This window comes from Clytia hemisphaerica, unplaced genomic scaffold (genome assembly GCF_902728285.1).
Source record: "Clytia hemisphaerica strain Z4C2 unplaced genomic scaffold, Clytia hemisphaerica genome assembly, whole genome shotgun sequence".
Taxonomy (NCBI): Eukaryota; Metazoa; Cnidaria; class Hydrozoa; order Leptothecata; family Clytiidae; genus Clytia; species Clytia hemisphaerica.
In genome coordinates, this window is record NW_027103315.1 from 295,253 (window position 1) to 321,413 (window position 26,161).

At 35.9% G+C, this 26,161-nt stretch overlaps 2 protein-coding genes and 2 long non-coding RNA genes across 4 annotated transcripts; all 4 read left to right on the forward strand.

Annotated features, from left to right (window-relative positions):
• The first annotated feature begins 2,478 nt into the window (after positions 1-2,478).
• LOC136813725 (uncharacterized) lies at positions 2,479-4,704 on the forward strand. The gene is made up of 3 exons (XR_010847540.1): positions 2,479-2,658; positions 3,098-3,251; positions 4,021-4,704. It is a non-coding gene; the product is annotated as an uncharacterized lncRNA (long non-coding RNA).
• A 4,630-nt stretch (positions 4,705-9,334) lies between these two features.
• On the forward strand, positions 9,335-13,008 carry LOC136813733 (uncharacterized). Its single transcript, XM_067070232.1, has 4 exons — positions 9,335-9,528; positions 11,377-11,562; positions 11,850-11,990; positions 12,699-13,008. Exons 1-4 carry the CDS (start codon positions 9,457-9,459, stop codon positions 12,951-12,953), a joined length of 654 nt encoding a protein of 217 aa, XP_066926333.1. The 5' UTR covers positions 9,335-9,456; the 3' UTR covers positions 12,954-13,008.
• A 282-nt stretch (positions 13,009-13,290) lies between these two features.
• LOC136813743 (uncharacterized) lies at positions 13,291-14,839 on the forward strand. Its single transcript, XR_010847542.1, has 3 exons — positions 13,291-13,390; positions 13,972-14,157; positions 14,679-14,839. It is a non-coding gene; the product is annotated as an uncharacterized lncRNA (long non-coding RNA).
• Positions 14,840-17,042: 2,203 nt separating this feature from the next.
• Positions 17,043-25,703, forward strand: LOC136813626 (dentin sialophosphoprotein-like). Its single transcript, XM_067070136.1, has 6 exons — positions 17,043-17,442; positions 20,564-20,695; positions 21,157-21,287; positions 23,085-23,232; positions 23,661-23,893; positions 24,651-25,703. Exons 1-6 carry the CDS (start codon positions 17,043-17,045, stop codon positions 25,701-25,703), a joined length of 2,097 nt encoding a protein of 698 aa, XP_066926237.1.
• Positions 25,704-26,161: the final 458 nt, after the last annotated feature.

Consider the following 26,161-nt stretch of genomic DNA (forward strand, 5'->3'; position numbering starts at 1 on the left):
TTGTATTGACGGGAGAGTCAATCACGCTAATTTAACTGAATTGATAATATACAGCTAATACTCCCTTATTCGATAATATTTTATAAAGTCTCCGTCGGCAAGAAACTCTCATAAATGACGCTCCCTTATTCGAAAAGCTTCCTTGTTCGGAAAATCCAATTCCCCTTAAAGATCGAATTAGAGAGCCAGCGTCAACTGAATTTCGATATCGAAGGGCTTATGTTATATCCTTTTTTACTGTCCTTCTTAATGCTTTTGAAAAGCCCGTCATTTTTGCAGATGCTACACGTTTTTTTGTAAGAACATCAAGTCTTCAGATGTGTTCTTAAGCTTTTGAGTTTTAAGCCTGAAAATATTCTTAACATGTTCTTATTAATTTTCACCTCTTTCTGAGTATTTTTACCCATTTTTGCAAGAAATCGGATGTTTTAGAGCCCGAAAGCCATAAAATGTTATTAACTTGTTCTAATTTTTTTTTTGCTATTAAAGCCAAATTCCTATATGCCAAGTGTTCCTATATAGTTTGTTCGTGTATCAGGTTTATTTAGAAAAATTTAGGAAACACTTTGCAACAATTTATACTTTATAATAAATAGATATATTGCTACTGATTCAGGGACTGATAAATTCAAATTATTCATGTTCAAATTGTAAAAATGGTTATTTAGCAAACTTTCAAGCTTTCGTGAAATTTAAATGTAGAATTCAATTCTCAAATCTCAGACTCTTTCATGAAGTGGGATCAACCTCCTTTGATCGAAGTTCTTTTGAAAGTGGTACCCGCAAAAAAGCCAATACAGCTTTGCTTTGCATCCAACAGGGCTACATGGCTAATAATTAGCTAGATAGTTACATTTACTAAAAAGTGGGACCTGAAGTCTCCCCAGTCTCCCCGCGGGCCTGAATAATCGAGAGAAAAAAGCAAAAAGATCTAGGACACTTAGCGAGTACCTCACGAAAAGCCGGTATTTTTTTATCTCGTTTCTTAGTAAGTTCCAATTTGATAATTTTCGTAAAATAGAAGCCTTTCAAGTGCTTTGACGCAAATTCGATTTTTTTTCTACTGCAAGAGCTTCGAAAGTTTAAAGTGACGTCAAAAAAATAGAATGTTTTGAGCTCGAAAACCTGGGCTCAAAACATTCGAAAAAGTCGCAAAGTGGAATAGACGGTTCTGCGTAAAGAAAAAGCCGTGATGTCTAGTATAAGTTATAGGACTCTCGGTGCATTTACACCCATCAGGTATTGTGAGCATTACAGCCTTTAAATATCACGTTGTGACAACAAACCCCGATTCTATTCAACACACAGTCAGCAAGGACCAGAGGTAACCATGTCAATCATTGCTGTCATTTTTGTATACCATAAAAACCAGATACCATAAAAAATTAATTATAGAAGTTTCAGGGCCCACGTCATCAAAATTCACACTTTCAAAAGCTTTATTAAACTTTCTTTCGTTGAATATTTCAATTTTGCAAGTGTTCAGTGGCTTCTAGGCTATATTATATTACAAGCCTTATTGGAGCAATTCTGAGCTTTTAAGTCTTGAGATCTAGGTCTACCCTGAGTATCAGAGGTTAAGTTTTCAAAGAAAATAGTAACCTCTGAAGACAAATAATAGAAATTTTATCGCGCATGTGTCAATCTAATCACTGTAGAAAAAATCAAAGATGAAGAGCAAATATTACCATATTAATGTCTAGCAGACTGTGTCAGTATACAGTTTACTACTTACGAATTCCCCAGAAACCTCCAAGTGTAGTTGAAATGAGTTTATTTCGAAAGAAATCTTTTACATGATCCCCGAATGTATAACAGTAATTACTAAACTTTTAATTATGGAAATGTCACTTTAATTGAATCGAAATAATAGACAGACTTTATGTTATGATTCTCTATCACTGACTCTTTTTACAAAGCATTGATGACTTTTTGTAAGTTGTGTTTTCAACGACGGGAATAAAAATATCGACTATGACGCTCATCCAAGATCTTGGATGGTCGTCATGGTTACTTTTGTCTTGGCTGATTGCGCGATGAATAGAATCTCGATTCGTCGGCACAGCGTAAATATATGATTTTGAGCTGTGCTTTTCACGGTAGCAATAGGCCTTTTCGTAAATTATTTTGAGTGTAATGACTACCTCGTTTTGAAAGCCATTAACTAGGTGATTAAATCCACTGAGTCTTTTAATGGTTACTTTCATAAATAGAGTTAAACATCTTTTATGAACTCCTCTTGGAATCTAAAGCAATATTTTGCAAACGAGGTAGATTCAATTTTCTATCATGACCACACAGCCATCTTTAAAAATTAAGCCCTGAAATTTCAAAGAAAAAAACCAAAGGCTTAATGCTATATTTCTCGAAGTTCATGTACAAATTCTCTGCAATCGATTTAAATCTCAAAATTCTTTCACATAATCAATATTACAAAACGTTCATTTTCTCTTAATTCTTATTCACTTTCAGTTCTTTCTTCTCATCGCTTGGGCGTGTATGGTGGATTATTACAATGGAAATTTGAGTTATCTTTCAAGCAAGAATAGTTTCTTCGTAGCTATGAATATCATGGCCTGGGTTTTTGTCATCATTTGGTTTTTTGGCTATTTGTTATCGCAATGTCATCTTGTCAACATCTCCAACAAAATGGTTGTGGTAAGTGTCCAGTTTAAAGAAATAATCAGATGGTTTAAGATATTTGGCATGTGGAATCCTGCTTTTGTCCTGAGCAAAACCTCAAAATATTTTTGCCTAAATGTTTCCAAAGTCGAGATAATTAAATTACAAGTTTTTTGACTTTCAGTAATAAACAATAGAATTTCAACGTAAGAACCGTGGTAAGAACCCATTTTCAGAATTTTAGATTGTGATATCTCGACTTTAGAATATAGTTAAAGACAAAAACACTTGGCGATTGTACTCAAAACCACAGAGGGTTCTTCAGCCTAAAAAATCTTAGACCATCTGATTATCCCTTTAAGTTTTACAACCGCAGTCTGTTCTCTAAAGGATCCTGTATTATAACACGCATTTGTAACTTGTCGTTCTTTTAACCATATATCTTTGTGATAAATTTCTTTTCTTTTCCTTTCAGTATGGTATCATACATTTGATTTGGTTCGCTTTATTGCTGATCTCTGGCGCCCTGTGTGCACAGTTGGCTGCCGATACAAGAAAAGCGTGTGATTATTTGAGTCGGTTTAAAACAATATTACACTTGTAATATCGCCAAATATGAAGCTGCTGTGGTAAGTATTGACTTCAGCATTTACATAGGAAAACATCTCAAAAATCCGAAAAATCTCCGTTTTGACAAAATATGACACGAAAACGAGGACATTCTATACTTTTGTTTGAGATATATTGGACCATTCCAAATTTCTATACAGGGGTGGACCTCTTCAAGTCAATAAACATTTCTTGGAAATGCGTGGTTACCCCCTGAAAATGTGCAAATTTGTAAATTGCAAAAAAATAAACAGTTGGTTGGAAAAATTTAGTTCGTACCTTAAAGTGACTAGACGATATGAATTCAGTCTTTTCAGAATTTTGACCCCCTGGAAAACTGAAAAAAAACACTCTTTTAGTACCCTGGAAATCCTGCTCAAATTACCCCCTGGAAATGTTCGCCCAACCCCCCTGTATTGATATATAAAATGCACGTTTGCCTAAAAAAAGACAGTTAAGTTCATCATGGGTTTTCTAATTATTTTCAGTTGCCTTAATTTCCAGTGCGCAACATTTTTTGACAACCAAATTTGAAATTGCTCAGGAAATAAAAAGGCTATTATTCTAGTACTATTAGAAAGATATTTTCATACTCGGTTACAATATATAGTACGGTTTATGCCCTATTTATTCAAGTGGTCAGGCGATATAGCCTATCTGACACTCATTTATTTAGTTAATTTTAAACGTATACACATTCACCTGGGGCTTGGAGGATAAATTTTTGAACATTAAAAGATACTTATTCATAGATATTTATTGACCTTCATTAATTTTCACCAAATTCAGGCATTTGGAATCATTTCATCTGTTGTATTTTTGGTGGATGGTATCTTGCACATTCAACAACGAAATTCTGTAATGGCATCCTCGAGCAGTGGTGGCGTCGTAACCAAGAGAACTGTTGTCACGACAACAACTACAACAAAGAAATAGATAAAAATATTGTATATACCCTTTCTACTTTTCAGTATTTGATATATACAGCATAGTCTACCTTACCTCCAACCTCTAAGATTCGAACATCTTAATGCGAAAAAGTTTTGTGGTCCCTTCACTTAACACTGCTTTATAAGCCAATCTCCATGACTCCAAATTTCCTAAACATTGAAAAATTTGTGTTCCCCCGTACGGATTCGATTTATGGAGACTTTACTGTAACTAATTGTCTAAATGGCAATAGATTTTAACAGATGTTTTTCGTGAGAAATAACTTTGTTTTTCTATGGTATAAATACCCCTATCTCACAGCCCCGGCGGAGCATTTTCAAACATCGGGAAAAAGATTTAAGCAAAGATTTTCCAGTGGTTTAGGGCTCCACCAGGTCTGTGACACCGGTGTGTATAGCGTCAATAGAAAAGAGTTACGTGAACGTGAAAGTTTGTTTTTTTTTTTGCGTAATCGTGAGCAATTCTTCTGGGAAACAGAACTTCTATTCTTTCTTTTTTCAAATTCACTAGGCTTTTTATTATATTAACCAACGGATTAGAATAGGTGGATTAACTTCTCTCGTTGCTCCCAAGAGAGATCCATTGTCTTCTCATTGTTACAAGAAAAATCTGTAAATGACTCTGCGCACTCCTCGTTTAGTTTTTTCATTGTTTTTATAAGAACAATTTTCCAATTTATACAGTTTCGAAAACGAATTTGTCCTATGATTCGATCAATTTTGATGATTTTGCAAATATTTTAAATCCTGCACTTAAGTTTTAGCATCAACAAACGCTAGACCAGTTTTAATGTAAATTTTTAATCTTTTGTCAATGGCAATCTTCAGATAAGTGAAAATTAACGTATGGTCTATAACTAAGAAACTATCGATGGGTCACGAATGGGTTGCATACTGGTGAAAGAAGACTGTATTTAGAATTAGGAAAATAAATTTCAAATTATTTGGCTAATTTCTGCATTGGATAGAAAGGGCTAAAAAAGTGCATTTTCTTATTTAAAATGTACCACGTGATACGTAATGACCAATGAAAATGTTGAAAGTAATGATTTTTTACAACTTTTTTACAACTTATCAAGTTTTAATTGCTAGCAAACTCGTAAAAAAGTTTGATAACCTAACGAGGAGTGTTTTCTATGAGTTCTTAATCCACCTATTCTAATCCGTTGTATTAACATATATGTTCTGATAATTATGCGTTTATGTAGCAGATATAATGTAAATAGATCATAACATGGGTGTATCGTGGTGTAAGTGTGAAGAATACCTCCTATAAAATTATTTGATGTTCAATATGCAGATGTCAACACTTTTGATAAATGTATTTTTTTGGGAACATTATGCACTACTCGGGTAAATTAATGCTTGTCCAAATTTTCGTTAATTCTTCGGACCCATCATCACCCCTCCTAGCATAATAAATTATACCTTAAAAGAAGCGCATTACGATGTAGAACATGAGAATCGCTGTTACTTAAATTTAGGTTTTGCCAATTTTGCGAAAAACCGCAAAAACCAAAAAATGCTGACGTCAGCAAAACTTGTTTTTTAAATAACTCCAGTTTGGCTAATGGTATGAACATGAAATTTGGACCAAAGTTGCATATCAGTAATAAAAACATTTTTGCATTATCATTTTTTTCAAATTTTGCTGACGTCAGCAGAAATCAGCAAAATACGAAAATTTGCAATAAAGTGCTGACGTCAGCAAAATTTGAAAAAAATGATAATGCAAAAATGTTTTTATTACTGATATGCAACTTTGGTCCAAATTTCATGTTCATACCATTAGCCAAACTGGAGTTATTTAAAAAACAAGTTCTACATCGTAATGCGCTTCTTTTAAGGTATAATTTATTATGCTAGGAGGGGTGATGATGGGTCCGAAGAATTAACGAAAATTTGGACAAGCATTAATTTACCCGAGTATCCCAGTTCTTTTTCATATTTGTATATTGTAAGTTGTTAAAAAGTTTATTATATTCTTAGAAGGCAGCAGTTGACAAAAATTTACTGTTTATAATAATTTTCGTTAGCTTTGTTCTGTTAGGAAAGACATGTGTCAAAGAATGTGTGTTTTGTTATTTAGTCTTATTTTTATGTAGAAATATATCTAAAATTTATCCGTGATTTTCTGAATTTCCATCTTTTTGGTAAACAAAATAAACCCATCGCTCGACGTTCCCACCAGTCAATTACTGTTTTTCGCTGAAAAGGTGACCCCTAAGAAGACAAAATTGCTAAAAAAGTGATCCTTAGAAAGATCTTTTCACAAAAGTTTTGTCGATTTTCAAAAAAATTCTCCAAGACTTTAAAAAAATCTTCTCTACTTTCTTGACTTTTCACTCTCCTTTGTCTAGACTTTGTGAAAAACACTGATCCTTAGGCTAATCTAAGATTTTCAGAATTTTGTAAACCTTAGTTGACTTTGAAAGGTGAAAACCCGACCCTTAAGGCCTTAAAGACACGCACATACAAGTACCAAGGTCTTTTATATCTAGTATTTCTTGTAAACAACAGCGCCAAGGGCCGGATTTTAGGGTGTCAAATCGAGGCAAAAACTGAAAAACCCTAGCCGGGACACTTTTCTTAAAATTTAACCTTCTATCTAGGGATAAATATTGAAGTTTTTTTGTAACCCCTAAATGGAACTCAAATTAAATATTGTGATATTAGGAGGGACTTTGAAGATCTAGGCATCCCCTTCGGGGCCAAGGGCTAATTTAGATTAGAACAACTCTAAAAATCAAGAACAGACAGCATTTAATCACATTCTGCGATTTCCTCGCAAAAGATAGTTATTCTATGGCCTCAGAACAGATATTAAAGAGCCCTTGTGTTGATACTTTCCAGCTGTCTACTGTGAATGCAGGGGTACTTAGGCAGGGGTTCTTCAGAAGTCCGGCACTTTCTAGTCAGACGCTAAAATACCGACAAAAACACCCCTTTCTCACAGAGCCACTGGGAACCCTTCCCGCTGAAAAAATTGGCAAAAATATCCCGAGTGGAAAATTATACTCTAATTTTTGTCCCCGCTGAAAATAATCAGATAAGCAAATTCTCGCTACTGTAAAATATTTTGCTATTTTTTCCATCCCAACTGAGTTTTCTGATTCGAAAATGATATGAAACTCAAATACGCCGCCATAAAAACATGGGAATATCCAATCCCCATCGATTTTTAGCCCGTTAATGTTTACCTCCACTTGGCTGGAAAATATCTCACCGGTTAAGTGAGAAGGGGGTGTACAATGTAATCAAAGGTTGCGCCAGTTTTCCGAAATAGATTTTGTCCGACAACGAGTGTCCGTCTGATGTTTTACTATACTAGTGAGACGCACCTCTCTTATAGGCAAAATTGGTGCCAGGTATGTGCGAGCCATAAGGGTTCCTTCTCCCCACCCTTGAACGAAGTCTCTCAGTACAAAATCTATTAAAAAACAAATCGAATCTCTGAAAGGGATGAAAATTTAGTGAAAATCGACAAAAATTTTGACTTGAGAAAAAGTCTGCCTAAAAGGGCCCCAAAAACGTCAATCCTCTCTTTAAGGGTCGATTATTTTTGGCATGGACATACACGTCACACATCGCAAACCTAAAGCAATGAGCTGCCAACCAACGCCGCCCACCGTTGAGAGCCGCCACACCCTAGTCAGCCTTGCACCACCCCGTGAACGCCCCCTCACGCCACGGTAGATTTTTTGCTTTCCCTCACAACCGTGTTTCTTTTTGACGAAGAAAAAAGAAGTCATTCCATTGTTTCGAAACAGTTTCGAATCTTGACATTCGAACGTTTTAAAAAAGATTTCGAATGTTTATGTTTTTTCAGTTTTCATTGTCGACTAAAAATAGTGTAAAAAAGAATGAATGAACGATGGAGTTGGGAGACTGTTTGGTTTATTTGTTTGCTTGGCTTTGCTTTTTGTGTGTTCATTTTTTATTTAGAAATGAAAACATTAAAGTTTTGCAATCTAGATTTTCTTACTTTGTTCATAGTTTTGGCATACCAGCAGAGTTTTGAAAGAAGGTGGGATAAAGGCTGTAAAAGGGATGTTGTGATATTGATTCACCATGATACATTAGATTTCCCCCGTTTTTCAACTCAATAACGGGAGCTACATACCTTCCTCAAATAGTATATAGGTCATAGAAGTGTAGGAAACGGTTTGTCAATTTACTTAAGGACTGCATATCCTTGCTTGGCCATTTGACTATTGACTATTGACAAGCCAGGACAAGCGATCGTTTCGAAGAAAGTTATCTTTTGAATTCACTTGTTAAAAGGTGGCTTCCAAGCAGTTCTAAGACGAGTATATATGCTTTAAGATGGGACTCTCAGCTGCCTAATGTCTGATGGCCTCTGATGGGATACAAATTCAAATAAAAGAAGAGTGAGATGCAAAAAGTTTTAAACCTTGAAACATTCCTGCTGTGTGGCCATGCATGTTGGTCTTCTGCTGATGAAACTTCAAAAAGCTTCAATTAACTTGTCACTTTAATGGTGCTGCTTTTAATTTGCATGTTGTAACCATGAAATTGAAAACCAACAGTTTTAAGGCGAAAAATCATGATTTTGGTAGGTTTTTTCAAGGCGTTTTTCAAGAAGTTTTTGGGAGTTCTTTTCAAATAAGGACTGTATCAAACTTGTTCAAACTGATAAAATAAGTACTGCACCAATTTTGCAACAATTTGTTACTGTAACTTTTGTTGATGAAAAGTTATGAGCGTTTTTCCTTATTTTCCAAAATAGGTAAAAAGGAAAATTCCGCAAATTCCAGCAAATTCTGCATATTAAAATTCATCCGAAATAAAAACTCTTATAGATTTTGATTTAGGAAAGTTGGAAATTTGTTTTACAGTTAAGAGAGGCAAAGACTGTCTCAATAATCTGCATGCAGCGGTGGCTATAGAAATAAATTTGTCAAAAACTTTTTCACAATAGAAAGTCTTCAGCACTGTGAAAAAAATCATACAAAGTCAGCAAGGAAAAAAGAAAGAAGTTTTTGGCTGTATTTTTTGAATGAATATTTTTTCACAGTGATAGATCTCTAACCCTATTCATACTTGGCTTTTAGGGGCGGTTCAAAGCTATAAGGGGGCTTTTCCTGTACCGATCCTTAACTTTTTGTGTAGGAATAACCAGGCTTTTTAGATGATGTTTTCAAATATTAACAAAATAGGGAGAAATAAATATTTAAAAAGCGGGGGGAGGGCGTTGTTTATTTGGCACCTGAGAGTACTTGTGGCAGTTGCTCAGACACGATAACTAAACAAAATGGCACCCTCAGAATTGAAAAGTTTGGATTTGATCAAAATATGTTTTGGTGTACTCAAATGTCTAGAGTTGGTAAGAAAATTCAAATCTATTCTTCTACTTCTGTACTCGAGCCCCAAATTATATTCGAGTATATATCTTATTACCTTATCGGCCCTATTTACGCCGGCCCTAATTTAACACCGGCTCTTATTCCGCCACAGCCTAATTTGGGGCTTACGCCAATTAGGATCGTAAATAACGCCAAAACTTGTAAAAATCGCTATTCAAGCTTCAAAACTTTAAGAGCCATTTTTTTTAAAAATCTTCAAATTCTTCAAGGTGTGATTTGATTCATTGATGTCTCAGATTTTGCTAAAATTTTGCTCAAATGATCCCTTTGATGAGAAAAGAAGATCCTGAAAATTTCAGCTTCATATCTCAAGCGGTTCTCAAGATATGGGGTTTTGAAAATTTGCCTTTTGAGCAATTTCCGCCCCCAAGTTTTTGAAAATCTGTAAGGTGCAAAATCCAATAATAAATAATTTCTCATCTAGTTGGTTTCAGGGACTGATTTTTTTCAGATTTTGTTCAACTTTTTATGTAGATTAAGAGAAATAAAAATTTGGGTCCAGAAAATTTCTAAAAACATTTTTAGGACCCCCAGCAGAGTGCTCCGAAAACCCGAAAATTTGAGTTTAAGGCCAGAAAAATGTCTTCATTGTGCACTGGTGAGGAGTGTAAAAACCTCACAACTAAATGAAAATGAAACTTTGGGTGGAATAATTTTCAGAAAACCAGTTTTTAGGTTTTCTTCTGCCATATTGGAATTCACAATGGCGGTCAAAGTTGCGATTTCACAGAAAATTCGCAAAGATCAGCTAATTTCAAAGGGGCATATATTTTGATGCCAACACCAGAATTTCCTGAAATTCTCAGGAAAGACTCTCCATTGGGTCGAGTTTACTCCCTGAAAAAATCTCCATTTTTCCAATTTCAGCAAAATCTGAGAAATCAATGAATCACACCCTGAAGACTCATAGAAAAAATGACTCTTAAAAAGTATTAACTAAAATTTACATTAAAATGTCATCTTTCAGTATTAAACCTGTTGAAAATTCTATTGAAAATCATTGATTTTCGTGAAGTTTTGGATAATAGAGTAAAAAAATGGATAATTTTCATCCTTTAATTATGCCTAAAATCCTTTAAATTGAGAAAAAATGGTCAAAAACCAACGCCGCTTTTAGGTAAAAATTGCAAAATTTTGGCCCTTTTTACGCCGGTCCTTCTAACACCGGCTCTTATTACGCACGAGCCAAGGGGCACTCGATTTCGAAACAACGGTATGTGCCGCGCAAAATCTGCTTTTCAAAATCTTACCCTACAGTGCAGTTCAATATGGCTGAAAAGGTACTCTTTCAGTGCATTTTCTCTTGGTTTACCCTGTAACTGTAATTATCAGACAATAGAAACTTTTTCAAACAAACGAGAAGTAAAGACCTTTATTTTGAATTTGTTTTAAAATTCGACCCTTGCAGTGCAATCTCACAGAAACACACCCTTACAGTGCATTTTGTGATGCTGAAAAACCCCACCCTTAAGCGCGGCATATGACGTAGGCCAGATCATATGAGTGCCCCCACTGGGACCCAAGAATAACGCCAATAAGGACCAGCGTAAAAAGGGCCGATAAGGTAAGTAAAAATTGAAATATTGACAATACGTTTTTTTATCAAGAGTTTTATAAAAGACTCTGAGTTTCAATATTCGACTTTCAACTTTTAGCATTTGAGGATCTGAAAGCTCATAATTCCAATAAGACTGAAAAGCCATTCTGCCCTGCCCAGGATGAGAAACTATAATGAAAGAAAAGTTAGTGAATAATTGGCATGTGTTTCTAAACTCATTGCAAACCATCGTTTCTCATTATTTTTGCAGGTTTCGTTGGGTATTGCTTGGGCATGCATATTCACTTATTTCGATAGCATGATAACCTACATGGATCCTCGGAACATTTTCTTTTTCGCAATACACGTTTTTGCTTCGTTTTTTGTGATCATATGGTTTTTGGCGTACCTCATATGGAAATGTTATAGAATCACCCCTCCAAGGCGTATGGTTTCAGTGAGTAATACTTCCAATAGTCATCATGAATTAGATAATATCCGGAGTGCGGTACTTAGACAAAAAAAGGTGCCGGGTATATGGTAATGATCGTTTTTCCTTGCCGAGTCCCTCTAAGGTTTGCAAAAACAACAAAAAGTTAAAATACTTTTTATGACTTGAAGGACAGAAATTTGATGGAAAGAAAAGATTTTTTTGTTCGTTTATGTCTGAAATTGACTTCACATGCAAAACCTAACCTGTGAAAAGTTGATGATTTTCAAAGCTTATTTCAATCTTTTTTTCAGTATGGAGTGGTTCACTTGCTTCTGTATGTTTTACTTTTGCTTGCTTCCATTTTGCTTCTCCTCAACCAAACCGAATCGATTGGACATTGCAACGATATTCCGAACCATGAATGTCCCTCCGAAGTATTGGAATGTGCTATGGTACACGTTTTTTCTTTTTTTTAAGAAACTAGTTTTACCAAGCAGCCTCAATGTTTCTTAAGAAATCGGCATTTTGAGCTTTAAATGTTTCTTATATGTTTCTAAACTGTTTGACATAATTAGCCTCATGGAAGGCTGGATTGGAAGGTTCTTAAGAAAAACCGAATTAATTTCTTATTCTCAGCCTCAGCATGTTTCTTAGATGTTTCTTAGATGTTTCTTAGTTTTTAAGCATTCTGAGCCTCGTGTTTCTTAAAAGTGTGTTTCTTAAAAAAAAAGCGTGTATAACATAACGTGACTTTATAAGTGTTAAGAGAGGATTTTCAATATCCCTAATTTGGATTTTTTTCATGAATGTTCGTGTTGGAAAATTAGCGAGGAGTAGTCTGATTGAAACTAGATGGCGACCATTTTACACCTAGCAAGCAAAGCTGGAGAGTTGCGAAAATAAGACCGCATTTTCCTCGTAAAACTGCGTATCGCTGCAAATAAATTGGGACCCCTAACATTGTAGCACATCACCTTGTATTGAAAATAGAAATATCAAATTACGGAGGTTTAAATCACTTGTTAAGGGTTTTTGTTTATCTATTTTTTCAAATGATACCTTGAGAGTTTTAACTGTGTGTGTAAGAAAATTATCACCAATGGATATGCTATCAGGCAAGGAACTTACTTTTTTTAACGCGATTTTTCCATTTTACTCAGGCATTCGGGATAGTTTCATCTGTCATCTTCTTGGTAGATGGTATCTTGCATATTCAACAAAGAAATAAAGGTCTTGGAAAACCACCAAAGGTTACGGCACACGAGGATGGACCTACAGAACGAACAGCAATGTTGGCAAGCCCGGCAGCAGATACAACACCCAACAAACCAAACACTGGACCTCCCAAGAAACTAGACACTGGACCTCCCAACAAACCAGACACTGGACCTCCCAAGCAACCCTCCAAACAATAATAATATAATTTAAAAGTCTATGAAAAAACAAACTTTATTAAGAATATAAGTCTCCTTTGATGGCCAAGACGAGTTAAGAACCTTTAAACGCTTTTCGATCTCTGATTTCTTTAGAAATCAAAAATACCCAAAAAAGTGAAAATAAATGAAACAGTTTCAACTTTGTTGCTTTAGTTACGTGGAAATAACGTAACTTAAGGCGTCTCCACTTGCGCGCGCTTTGATCGCACTTTTTCGAACAAAGCTTCCACGCTATTGGTCAAAAGAAAACTGAAACAACTCCATAATTTTGTTTGCAATTCAACATAACTCCATTTTTTTTTAAAACAATAGATGTAAACAAAGAAAATAAAATAGAGAAAAGAAAACAAAGAGAAATGAAGCTGGAACTGGATTATGTGAAGTCATATTTTGGCATCATCAAGATCGCTGAATTTGTAAGTCATACAATATTTTATAAGACGATATAGTAGTTTTCGACCACAGTTAAATGGTTATCTACCCGAGGGTATGGGATGAGCGTCACTCTTTTTCCCTGGATCGCCCCTCCCTTGATCCTTTAATTACCTTAAGCATCAAGCAAAGAGGAATCAAGTACTATTTTGGTACGAAGTCTTTGGTATGACCCGGCCATGGATTGAACACACAACCTTGAAAACCATATCCGAATGCTCTACCTTTGCAGCTATTGTCGTAGTAGATCAAAGAAATGCGCTTTGTCAAATAAAACACCAAAATTTTAACCTTTCTATTTTTTTCATAAAACCTAGAATGTTTTGAAAATAAGGAAAAAATATTTGTATTTTATAGGTTAGGTGAAATAGTAGCTGAACTTTTTAGGCAGCCAGTATCAAGGGCACAGGATGTGCACGCATTTTGCACAGTCAGGCAACTATTTTTTGCACGTTAACTAGATGAAATTCGTAGGGAGACCTTGAAAATTGTCCAGCATTTTACCAGTAATGTGGAAATGTCACGATACTTATGTGATAATTAAATATACGACTTTATTTTTCAGTCTTCACTTGGTATTAGCTGGATATGTATGACGACTTATTTTGACAGTACGTTCAGTCAGATGGGAGGCAAAAATGTCTTCTTCATTGCAACTAGTATGGCATCTTGGATTATTGTTCTTCTTTGGTTCATCACCTTTTTAACAAGTCAATGCTATCGAACGCCATCACCCACAAAAATGCTCATTGTAAGTATGTGGTCTGGGTGGACCGGGGCCGGGGAAGGACAGGCAAAACGAGGTACTAGTAGGAGATGTAACAAGACAGGGTTCTTTAGAATTTAGTTGTAAACTGCTGATTGAAGGTCAAAAACCTCTAAACGAAAAATTTTATTTTGACCCATATCGAGTTTTGGTACCATTAGGTTAACACTTTTTCTAAAAACTCCGATCAGACAGTAGTGGGGTCGTTTAGCATAATTTACAGGAAAAAAATAATATCTAGCTAGCTGAAACTTTCTTCAGGCCTTCTCTACAGGATGGTTATGCCTCAGGAAAAAATCCCCTAAAATCCCACTGGTGGAACATACCTTTTTTGGGCAATTTCTGTTTTCCCCAGGCAAAACCCTAAAGGCGAGATTTTTTAAAAGTTTCAAACTCATTTTCAGACAATATCATGTATGCCATTCGAAGGCTCTCAAAAAACTATATAGAAGACTTTTAAACGGTTATATCCGATTTCCTTACCTAGTTAATCACGTTTGTTACAGATTGGTATCTTACACTTGGCTTTCTTCAATTTGCATTTAATATCTGGAGCCTTGGTCATTGATAGTAAAACAAATTCAGAGATGTCATGCAGAACCATCGCATATCACGAATGTACGATACAGAAATACAACTGTGCAGCAGTGAGTAAACGTTTCATACCACAGTTTTAAAAAGCCCAAAGGGCTAGATAGAAAACTTTGGCTGAAAAGTATGCTGTGGCTAGGTAGGAAATCCTACCTAGGTCACGTGACATTACAATATAATTTCAGCGCTTGACCAATCAGAAGCTTCGCGGATTTTCGAAATCAATAGCAACAATATTGTCTGCCATATTCACTTTATTTTGCTTAGAAAAGCTTTAATCACTCCATCTAGTCCTTCGTGCTTTACAGAAATTTGTGTCTCTTACTTGTTACTACACTCTTTTTTATAAGAACCAGTAAATTCTTTATTAAGTCTCAACACTGCCCTGTCTCACAGCCCCGGTGGCACTCTTTCTCATCGGGGATAGAAACTCCTATTGAAATCCCAATGGGAATAGAAATTTTCATTGTTCCAAGGTTGAAAAATTCAGTGGGGATGGTTTTGAAGTGCAATTTCTAAGCACTGTCTGAATTTCGAATGGGGATATAAGATGAAAGTCAATTTCCCAGTGGGGTTTAAATTCTAGGGTAATTTCACACTGGGGACGAAATATTTTCTAAATTTTCCAGTGGGGCTGGGGTCCCAGCGGGTTTGTGACACAGGGGTGTCTCAACTGTTCTTAACTGTTTGTTACTTTGAGGTTCATTGTTTTAAATTGTTCTTATTTTAGGATAAAATTTGGAAAAAAATTAGGATATAATCACTTGATATTCTTAATATTTTTGCAATTCCATGATCGTTAAATTTTTCTTATTTCTTGACGTTTTGGAGCCTCACCAGGCCTCACTGGTCTTAGAAATTGTTTTAATGGGTCCGAATTTTTTGTAAACATCATAAAATGTTTTTTAAATAAATTGCCATTTTAAAAAAAGAAAATCTTTCACAAAAATCGAAATTTGACACCCTCAACAGTTTAGGGATTGAAATTAAGAGTATTAAAGTATGGACGGCTATGGACGGCAAAATCATCGTCAAAACTCCGACTAATATTTCTAAATTTTGACTTAAAAGTGTCTAATAATTTTAGAGAGTGTCACATTCTAATTTTGATATTCTTATGACACAGGCTCTCAACTTTGGCAACCTATTTTTTCAAGTCATAAAAAAATCATTGGAGTGACAAAAGGGATTCAAAAGTATACACGCAGTTGAAATTTTGCATTTTAGAGTTAAAAATGTTGATAAAATATATTGCAAACTTGTGAAAAAATTCGAAAATAATTTTTTTGTGCATTACTGTAGGAGTAATGTTCAAGCTCTATCAATCCTTTTACCTAAATAATTCAAAGAAATAAAATTATGACGGAATATTGTCAGATTTTTCATACCAATTTTGAAATACAGGCGGTTACGAAGCTCGCTTCAAAGAGACAATAAAAGATAGACGTCCAGTCGTTTATATGTCTATGCTTTATAACTCAAATGGTTCCTTCATTACCCTGAGTATCAGAGTGAAGACCAATAATAGAAATTTGATCGCGCATGTGTCGATCTAATCACTGCTAGAAATAATCAAAGATGAAGAGCAAATATTATCATATTAATGTCTAGCAGACTGTATCAGTATGCAGTTTACTATTTACGAATTCCCCAGAAACCTCCAAGTGTAGTTGAAATGAGTTTCTTTCAAAAGAAATCTTTTACATTATTCCCAAGTGTCTAACAGTAATTACTAAACTTTTGATTATGGAAATGTCACTTTAATTGAATCGAAATAATAGACAGACTTTATGTTATGATTCTCTATCACTGACTCTTTTTAAAAAGCGTTGATTACATTTTTGAGTTGTGTTTTCAACGACGGGAATAAAAATATCAACTTTGAAGTTCATCCAAAATCTTGGATGGTCGTCATGGTTAATTTTCTCTGCGTTGATTGCGCGCTGAATAGAATCTGGATTAGTCGGCAAAGCGTCGATATATGATTTCGATCTGTGCTTTTTACGGTATTCCTTCATTTGAACAAGTGTTATGGTCCCCTCTGTTAAAAATGCCTTGTAAACATTACTCCATAACTCGAAAATTCTTTTAAAATTTAAACTTTCAAATCTGTGTTCCCTGTGCGGATTCGAGTTATGGAGACTCCAATGTATTTTGAAATTGGTTTATAACAATTTTTCCACTGTTCACCATAGGCCTTTGGTATCATCTCATCAATTTTGTTCTTGATCGATGGAGCGCTCCACATTGTACAACGTAAGAGATTGTTCCCAGCATCTATGTCAGTAGAAGAACCAGCATCCATGACAGAGGAGGTAGTACTAAAAATAACAACACAGTCTAAGTCATCAACGGAAAAAGCTACGGAGTCCACAACAGAAGAGGCCACTGATTCAACAAAAGAAGCTACTGAGTCAACAAAAGAGACTACAGGTTCAACAACAGAAGCTACTGAGTCGACAACAGAGGCTACGAAGTCCACAACAAAAGAGGCTTCGGATTCAACAGAAGAGGCTTCTAAGCCAACAACAGAGGCTTCTGAGCCAGCAACAGAGGCTTCTGAGCCAGCAACAGAGGCTTCTGAGCCAACAACAGAGGCTGCTGAGCCAACAATAGAGGCTTCTGAGCCAACAACAGAGGCTTCTGAGCCAACAACAGAGGCTTCTGAGCCAACAATAGGTTGAAGATTGAAGGGAGATGAAACAGGATTAAACTTAAGCAATAAACGAGAAAGCCAATCCCTTCCAAAAATTTACACCATGAACAAAAGCTTGTACTTGTAGGGCCTTTTAAATCGTCAGCTTAGGGGGGCTTAGGGCCTTACGTCAGAATTAGTTCTATGCCATGCCATTACTGTTGGATTCCAGATTTTGAAAGAAATGCCACCATAGTTTTTCATTTAGCGAAAAAAAAAGTAACTAATCCTCCAGAATCCTCTAATTGTCTTATTAAATAATTTCCAGAAATGATTTGAGAACGGGACCAGGATTGTTCATGGGTATATCATTTTTAGTGTATTTATTGATATCATATTTGTCCATTGTTATTTTCACAGTTTATTTATTGAAATATTTATGACAAATTATCAAATTCTATCAATGTGTCAATAAATCAAATATAAAAAATCTCGAGTAAGTCTGCGTTCGATTAACCAGGAATCTAGTGTAATGTAATTGACAAATTTGATTGTTCGTTCAACGGTCTTTTTTAATGAAATTTGACACACATAGACCCTTTGCCACTTTTCTAGCGGAAGAAGACCAGGACATTGGGTAGTTGGAAAATAAGCTTCGGAAAGTTAAGCAGTTTCGCGAGTAAACAAAAGAAGTTGAAATTGAATGATGACAGAAAATCATTTTTTAGCGTCTTTCTCGAAGACTGATGCACAGATTGTAGCACAGAATCAAAGATGGAGAGAACATAACCTCATGGGCCCCGTCAAAGAGGGGGGGGTCGGGGGTCCATGCCCCTCCACCCACTTTTTGGTAGACCATGTCATAACGTTTTTAAGAGTTACTATTTTAAGCCGGTTTGAGACCAAATCAAACCACGCACAAAAACTATAATTCTCCCCAAATAGATATCGTTTTAAGGTGTTTTGAGGGTGCAAAAAGTGACAAAAATTTTCTTCGCGACATTTTTTTCCAAAATGGCTCACTCAAAATGGCTCGCCGGGGCCCATGAACCTGGTACTAAGCCGGGGGGGGGGCTTAAGGTAAAGATCTACTGTGCGTGCGACCCTTAATGGACCTTTTTCCAAGCTTCCGAAAGTGCACTGTATGTAAGGGTTTTTGAATTGAGTGAACCGGGTATTTAGCTTGTTTTTACATTTATTGTAAGACCTATAAGAATATTAAACATTTCCCTATAAATACTATACTATAAGTGCAATCGGTCAATAAAATTCAATACACGTTTTTTATAAAAACCAACTACAAAGATCATAAAGGTTCGATAGCCAAAATATTAAGGTCAAGTTAAACAACATTTTAAGGCTTTGCGGACCCTGATACACCTATTTTCTTTGAAAAATGAACATAAATACTCACAAAATGATGAAAATAAGAACATCTTAAGAACATTTTAGGCTTAAAACAATTCAGACAGTTAAGAAGATCCGAAGGCTTCAAATATCTTGGATATTCTTATAAAAAAACATGTACTAAATACTTCTTAAATACTAATTGATTTATTAATATGTCAATAGCACCTTGCTAATTGACAAATTACCTGACAAATTACTAATTACTAATTAGATCTATCGAGGAGTGCATTTATGAAAATTTAACAAAGCTAAAAGGTCTTATTAACGCTTCTCCATAGTTCTCTTACTTTAAATATATGATTAAACTTTTCCTTATAAAAACGAACTACATAAGGCTTCGATGGCCAAAATGCTAAGAACAAGTTAAGAACATTTTAAGGCTTCAAGGACTCTAAAAATACCCAATATTTTAGGAGAATTCACAAGAAATACTCAAAAAAGGCGAAAATAAGAACATGTTAAGAACATTTTTAGGCTTTAAACTCAAAAAGTTAATAACATCCGAAGGCTTCCAAAATTTTGGATGTTCTTATGAAAAAAAAACGTGTATTAAATTTTTCTTTAAAAGCCTTATATAATACCTATTTAAAGCCTTATAATGCCTATATCAAAATAATATGCCGTGAGAAATGATAGCGGAGATGATAAAATCAGATTAGGTTCATTAATGGGTTGATGAAATCGATTAGTCTGTGTTAGTAATTAACGAGATTTGTTGAATATATTTTTAACATCAGATAATTATTAAACTTTTTCTTGGTAGAAACATATAAAATAATGTTGATTTATTGGATAGCCATCTTATGTTTAATTACCTCATCATTAACCAGTAAGTTTTATTAATTGGGGGTAATTACGTCATCAATCTCGTGTAATTGAACTCAACTAAAGAAAAGTTGAAGGTCATTTTCATTCTAGAATTGGGGCTTGGTTGGCCGTCGGAGATGTGTCACTAAGGCTGGAGAAAACAAGATCAAATTAAATTTTAGCATTGGCAGACAAAATTGATTTGTAAAATGTGATATCTTTTGCAATAAAGTTGAACTACTACACTACCCCTGGGTTTTCAAAAACTGTTAGTGATTTTCCTGGGACCTTCAAGGTCTTTGTTGAACAGGATATGTGAAAATCTGAGATGTGGTATAATGTATCAAATTAAAATTTACTACGGAACAAAAATCATGTTTCAAAAGGTGATGATATTTCTTCTTAGAGCCGAAAATACATCAGTATATAACACCCCCTGTCTCAAAGCCCGGTGGAATTTTCTTCCCATAAAGGGGATATCCAGGGAGGGTGGGTTTTTGGAGTGCAATTTCCTCCATTGGATTTTTAATGGGGATACAATCAAAAGTCAATTTCCCAGTGAGACTGAAGATGTGGGGTATCTTTCCCACTGGGGACGAAATCTTGTCTAGATTTTTCTATACAAGAGCGATAAGGCATCGATGACCAAAATGTTAAGAACAAATTGAGAACATTTTAAAGGCTTTGTGGTCTCAAAAAACCCTTTTTTTTAGGAAAATGGGCTAAAATACTCACAATATGGTCAAAATAAGAACATGTTAAGAACATTTTCCGGCTTAAAGCTCAAAAAGTTAAAAACATCCGAAGGCTAGATCAGGGGTGTAAATAAGTACATGATAGAACGATTTAAGGCTTAAAATGAAAAAAAGAATAAGAACCAGCCCAACCAGATCTTCTTACAAAAAAAAAAAGAGTTTCTCATCTCATTTAACTCTCCTAAAATTTTAGGAGAATTGAGTAATGTACAGCAACAAAAACATGGCATTTTACAAAGAAACCGACGAAACGATCCTATAGAAGCCACGCGGAAACCACCCGTTTCTATGGCTGCTACTGGTAATGAAAGTAACAATAACAAAGGTAGGTATTGTTTTTAAACTAATCACGTAAGTGATTTTTTTTTCAATCCTAACCGATGACCTTTAGAAGGTGGCCTATTTTTTAAAATAATTTTTGGCCACCTAAATCATTGCAACTATTCCAAACTTCAAACTTGTGACCTAAACTTTTGCTTGGAAGTGGCTAGATAGTTTGAAACGTATTTCACAGGTCAACAGTTTACAGGCGTTTACAGGTCACGGGTCCGCGTTGCCAGGTCAGTTTTAATTACAGTAAACACTAAAAAATTTTAATATGGCCTGTGTATCTATGACCTGTGATTTGCTGACCTGTACCAGTGACCTGCAACTATCGAGCCAACCTTGGAAGTTCTCAATACAGCTAAGCTAACGAGTGTATTGTTTTCTGGGAATCACAATATCATGTTGGAGACCAAGACTCTGTTAGAACTCTAAGAAGTAAAAAACTTTTTCTCTTTTTAGATAACGAAGATTTGAAGATAGGTCTGATTGTTGGTGGTATTTGTGCAGTCTTGATTGTTCTTGGCTTGTCCATTCTCACGTGTCGATGTTATGACAAACATGAAAGTATTTTTTATTCAGTGGAGAAGAGGGTGAGTGATCAACAGAACCAAGCTGGCACCCAGCGTTGTTTCAACACGTTCATTTTACGTTATGGACGTTGTGAACGCTAGAAAAACGTTAAGATAACGCTGTGTGCCAGCTGAGAATGATTGCAATTCATTACACCCCCTTCTTACAGACCCAATAGGATTTTTTCAGCCAGTGGGAGTAAAAATAATGGACTGAAAATCGATGGGGGTTGATAATCCCACATTTCTTATGGCTGGGGATTTAAAGTCTTGAAAAACAAAAACCCCATGGCTGGGGATTGAAAGTCCATTGTTGTCAAGTCAGAAAATTCAATGGGGATGGAAAAAAGATCATAATATCATCCAGTGAGGATTAGTCTATTTGATTATTTCAGTGGATACAAAAATTGGAGTATAATTTTCCACCGACGATATTTTGGTCAATTTTTCCATTAGGTCTGTGAGAAGGGTGTGTTTCATTGAATTTCACATGACTATAATTAACATCTACGAGAAAATGTTGAAGCTTATAATATACCTTTTCGACCGTAGCCGCCAATTGCCAAGCGGGTATTGTTTTGTCCCATTTATCCAACTAAAACCGTCCCAGTCCTTTTTCCGCACCTATAGACAATAGAAAAATGTGTCAAAAAAGGATTGGATCTAGTTTAGGGGGATAATAAATAATCAAGTGGCAGGCGCCTGACCACACGACTACGGTCGAAGAGGTGTATTGCAATTCACTCGATGGTGATTGATATTCCCATATTTTTTTATGACTGGGGATTTAAATTCTTTTGTTTTAAACTCAGAAAATTTAGTGGGGAGAGGAAAAAAAGCATATTTTGCAGTGAGCAATCAAATGTTTATTTGATTGATTTGAGTGGGGACAAAAATTGGAGTATAATTTTCCACCGGGGACGATATTTTTGCCAATTTTCCAGTGGGAAAGGGTTCCCATTCGGTCTGTGAGAAGGGGGTGTTTCATTAAATTATATTTCACAGGACTATAATTGACCTCTACGGAATAATGTTGAAGCTTAAAACCCAGCAAGCACACAACGTTGCTTCAACGTTCAAATAATGTTATTTGGACGTTATGAATGTCAAATGGACGTTAATACGACGTCGAGTGCCGACAGGGAATACACCTTTTCAACCGTAGCCGCCAATTGCCGCGTGGGCATTTTTTTGTCCCCTTTATCCAACTAAAACCGTCCCAGTCATTTTTTCGCACCTATAGACAGTAGAAATTGTGTCAAAAAGGATTGGATCGACTTTAGGGAGATAATTAAATTATTAGATTGTACGCGCCTGACTACGGTCGAAAAGGTATACATATCTAATCCTTGTCTATCGTCCAGTCTGTAGAAAAAAATAGAAAGACCGGGCGTTTTTTTTGGTCTTTGTCCTAGAGGGTTTCGAAAATTAGGAAAAGACTTTTTCTGGGCTGGTTCCGTTTATATTTTCTAAGTTTCCTTAACCCATTAAGTGCTATCACTTTTAGACGTACCGGTACATGACCGAAAACTTTGGCACTCTCATATGATACCAGTGGCACTTAAATTCCCCCAATAGACCTTTTTATAAATTACGTCAAGAACATCACTTGCCTCGTTCTCAAACAATTGCCATGATGATTATGTCCCTTGAGGCAATAAATGATTTTTTTTTAATGAAAAGAAAGTAGTTTTGATGAAATCCCTGAGAGTTAATCACCATGGCAATAATTTCACAACGAGGAAAGTGATGTTTGTAACGTAATTTATGAAAAGTTCTATCCCAGGTCTCTAATAGTGGAAACTCTCTTTACTACAGACACGTCTGAGTCAAATCAAAAGAGAGGAAGCACATGATCCTTACACTATGGTCATTTCTCCAGAAGCCGAAGTCATTGAACTGGATGAGACGGATGGAAAAGAAGGTGGATTTGAAAGACCACTGACCACTTTTCAACCGTATACAGGTATTTAAGTAATAAAGTATGGCCTTAAAGAGAAAGCCTTATTCTAGGAGATATTGGATTTATAGCAAATTTTTGCTTTAGAGAAGACACACTAAAATATTTATTATTACTGACGTCATCAATGTGTGCTTTTCAGTATGGGATGTGGAAATAGTATAGACTTTTAGACTATCTATTTTGGTTGGGCTTAGGTGGGGTTAGGGTGTGGTCAGATATCAAGGAGGGTTGAGATTAAGTTATTATCAGAGGATAAGTGTTAGAGCTCAAAAAACAAGCCCTTGTTTACATTTTTACCTGCGTTAATGCTTTATCATAAACGCACTCAGATTCAATTCATCGACAAACGGCTCAAATTTAAGGGTTGTTGAAAACCCTTTTAACTTCTGCATATATTTTCAAAAGTTTCTCCTCATTTTCTTTATGTGCAGGTACTTTCACAGCCTTTCCCGGTAAAAACAACAATTTCACCAGTAACAATCGAGACTCTGCTATTTCCTTACTGGACATTTTGGATGAAAGAGACAAAACAACTCTTATTGACCCACTTGAAGAAAGTACTTTTGCCAGAGAAGGAACAGTTCATAACCCATTGTATCAAGATCATGGAGGTGTTGATAATGAAGGGATGGAACATGATGATGACGACTCGGATAATGAAAAGGTATAGGCTGATTCGGTAAATTCTATTTAGGCACTATCGTCAGGAAAATCTCCAGGAAGCTGCCTGTTCCTAACTGACTGATTTTTACCCACGAAATAAAAATAAAGACTACTTGCTTGCTTGCAAAGGCTATTTGCAGGTCTAAACGGGAACACTGAACGCCTAAAAATTAGCAAGTGGTACTAAATCTTCCTGTACAATTTCTTTCTGTCATTTTTTGGAAAATTGGTTGATCGTGGGTGAAAATGACGTCAGATATATTTCTTATATGATTGGCACCCTGCTATGTCACTTTTCCAAATACTGATTGGTTTAAAAGCACGTATTTTATCCCCGTTAATGCAACAACAGTTGCTTCGACCTTCATTTAACGTTTATGGGCGTTATGAAGGCGAAATGGACGTTATATCGGGCGTTTTTCTAAACACTAGTAACGTCCATATAACGTCATATCCCCGTCCATATGAAACAGCGTCTTGTCTCATAAAGGAGGGCTGAGAGCTAGATGTCGTGCTTTGGCTGAAAAGTGTGCTGAGGTTAGGTAGGAAATCGTACCTAGGTCACGTGACATTACAATAGAATTTCAGCACTTGACCAATATGATGCTTCGCGGGTTTCGAAAACAATAGCATTAATATTTCACTATTTTTTGCTTGGAAAAGTATAAAGTACGACATCTATCCCTTCGGGCTTTACAGAAATCTGTGGTCTCGTCATTGGTTTATTTTTCTTTCTCATCTCTTTCTTTAAAACCCAGACATCAGAAGCTGAAGCACAAAATGACGAAGAATTTCCAAACATTTTTGATGACAGTTTCTTTAAAGAACCAATCACCTTATTATCATATGCAAAGAAACATGAAGAAGATGACGGTGCTGGTGATGTCGACTCCAATACAATGTCAATAAAATCTGGTCAATCTGATGCACCATCTGATGATAGGGAAGATAGTGATCCATACCAAAGAGATTTCAATGAGAACCAATCATCCAATACATACGAGGATATTAAAGAAAGGGAATATGAAGATATCAGAGATGCTACCAACAACACCAATTATGATGATGATTCTCCTGTAATCAAGGAACCAGATTATGCAACAATACCACGGAACACTCGCCCATTAGTCATTGAGTCCGACTCTGAAAATTCATCACCAGAACCTTCGGATGATGAGGATGAAGAACCTTCAGAATCACCGAAAGAGGAAGTTAGTTCTGATAATGCTCGATCTTTATTGAGAACTGGGTCTGTTGCCAAACTGGTAAACGCTTTCTTGACTGGAGATGTGAACAAACGAGCTAATGATAGTGAAGATGATATCTCCAGCAATGATGGTGATCAAAGCCCTGTTGATGCACAGGCGTATAAGAATCCAAATTACCAACGAGAGAAAACATTATTGAGATCCTATTCGAATCCTCTTTTCGAAGATGAAGATGTTGAAAATTCAGAATCTAAAGATGCTGAAACATCACCAGTAGAGTTGAAGGATGAAAATCATTATCTCAAGGCTGTAGACAGTCCAGTTGTTGGAACAAGGATTTCAGATCCTACTCTTGAAGAGGAAGACACATTCAACCAATATCTAGACCAATCGACAAATGCTAATAATACCGACGATGAAGTTGCCAATAGAGGTCTTTTAGATTCTGGCGATTTCACACCCAAAATTTTAGAAGCATCAGAACCAATCAACAACCAGCCAGAGCTGTTTTACAAAGATGGCGCGACCCGCAAGACAACCCAAAATAACAAAAACTCCAGTCCCAGCACCAAGGAAATCAATCAAGATCGTTGCCACAAGTAGAGCTTCGATTAAAAGTCCTACTAAAAAAGATACTAAATCCAAACAGGAACCGTCCTCGAAGCCTCCACCTCCACCAGTAGCTGTTAAACCAACCAAGTCGTTTGATCGAGATGAAGCTCTACCAGCTATAGGAAGTCCAACAAAGAAACAGCCACCTCCTGTTGCTCCTAAACAATTTTCAATCAAAAGAGGTCCCGTTAGATCACAGACTGTTCAGCCTGTTAGACGAGCTCCCGCACCGCCTCCTAGAGTTCCTTCTGTCAGATATTAAATGGACGAATTTCAACATGCAAAGTGCCAACCGGAACTGGTACACAGGTTTATGACAACCTTGTGTCTCTAACCTGGTTGGACCACGCCCAAGGGCTGTGAGACTGGGGTGTGTTATTACGAGCCTCTTATGCATGGTACGTTTTGAGGCTAGTTGAATTAAGAAATCAACTCGTTCGTTTTTAATG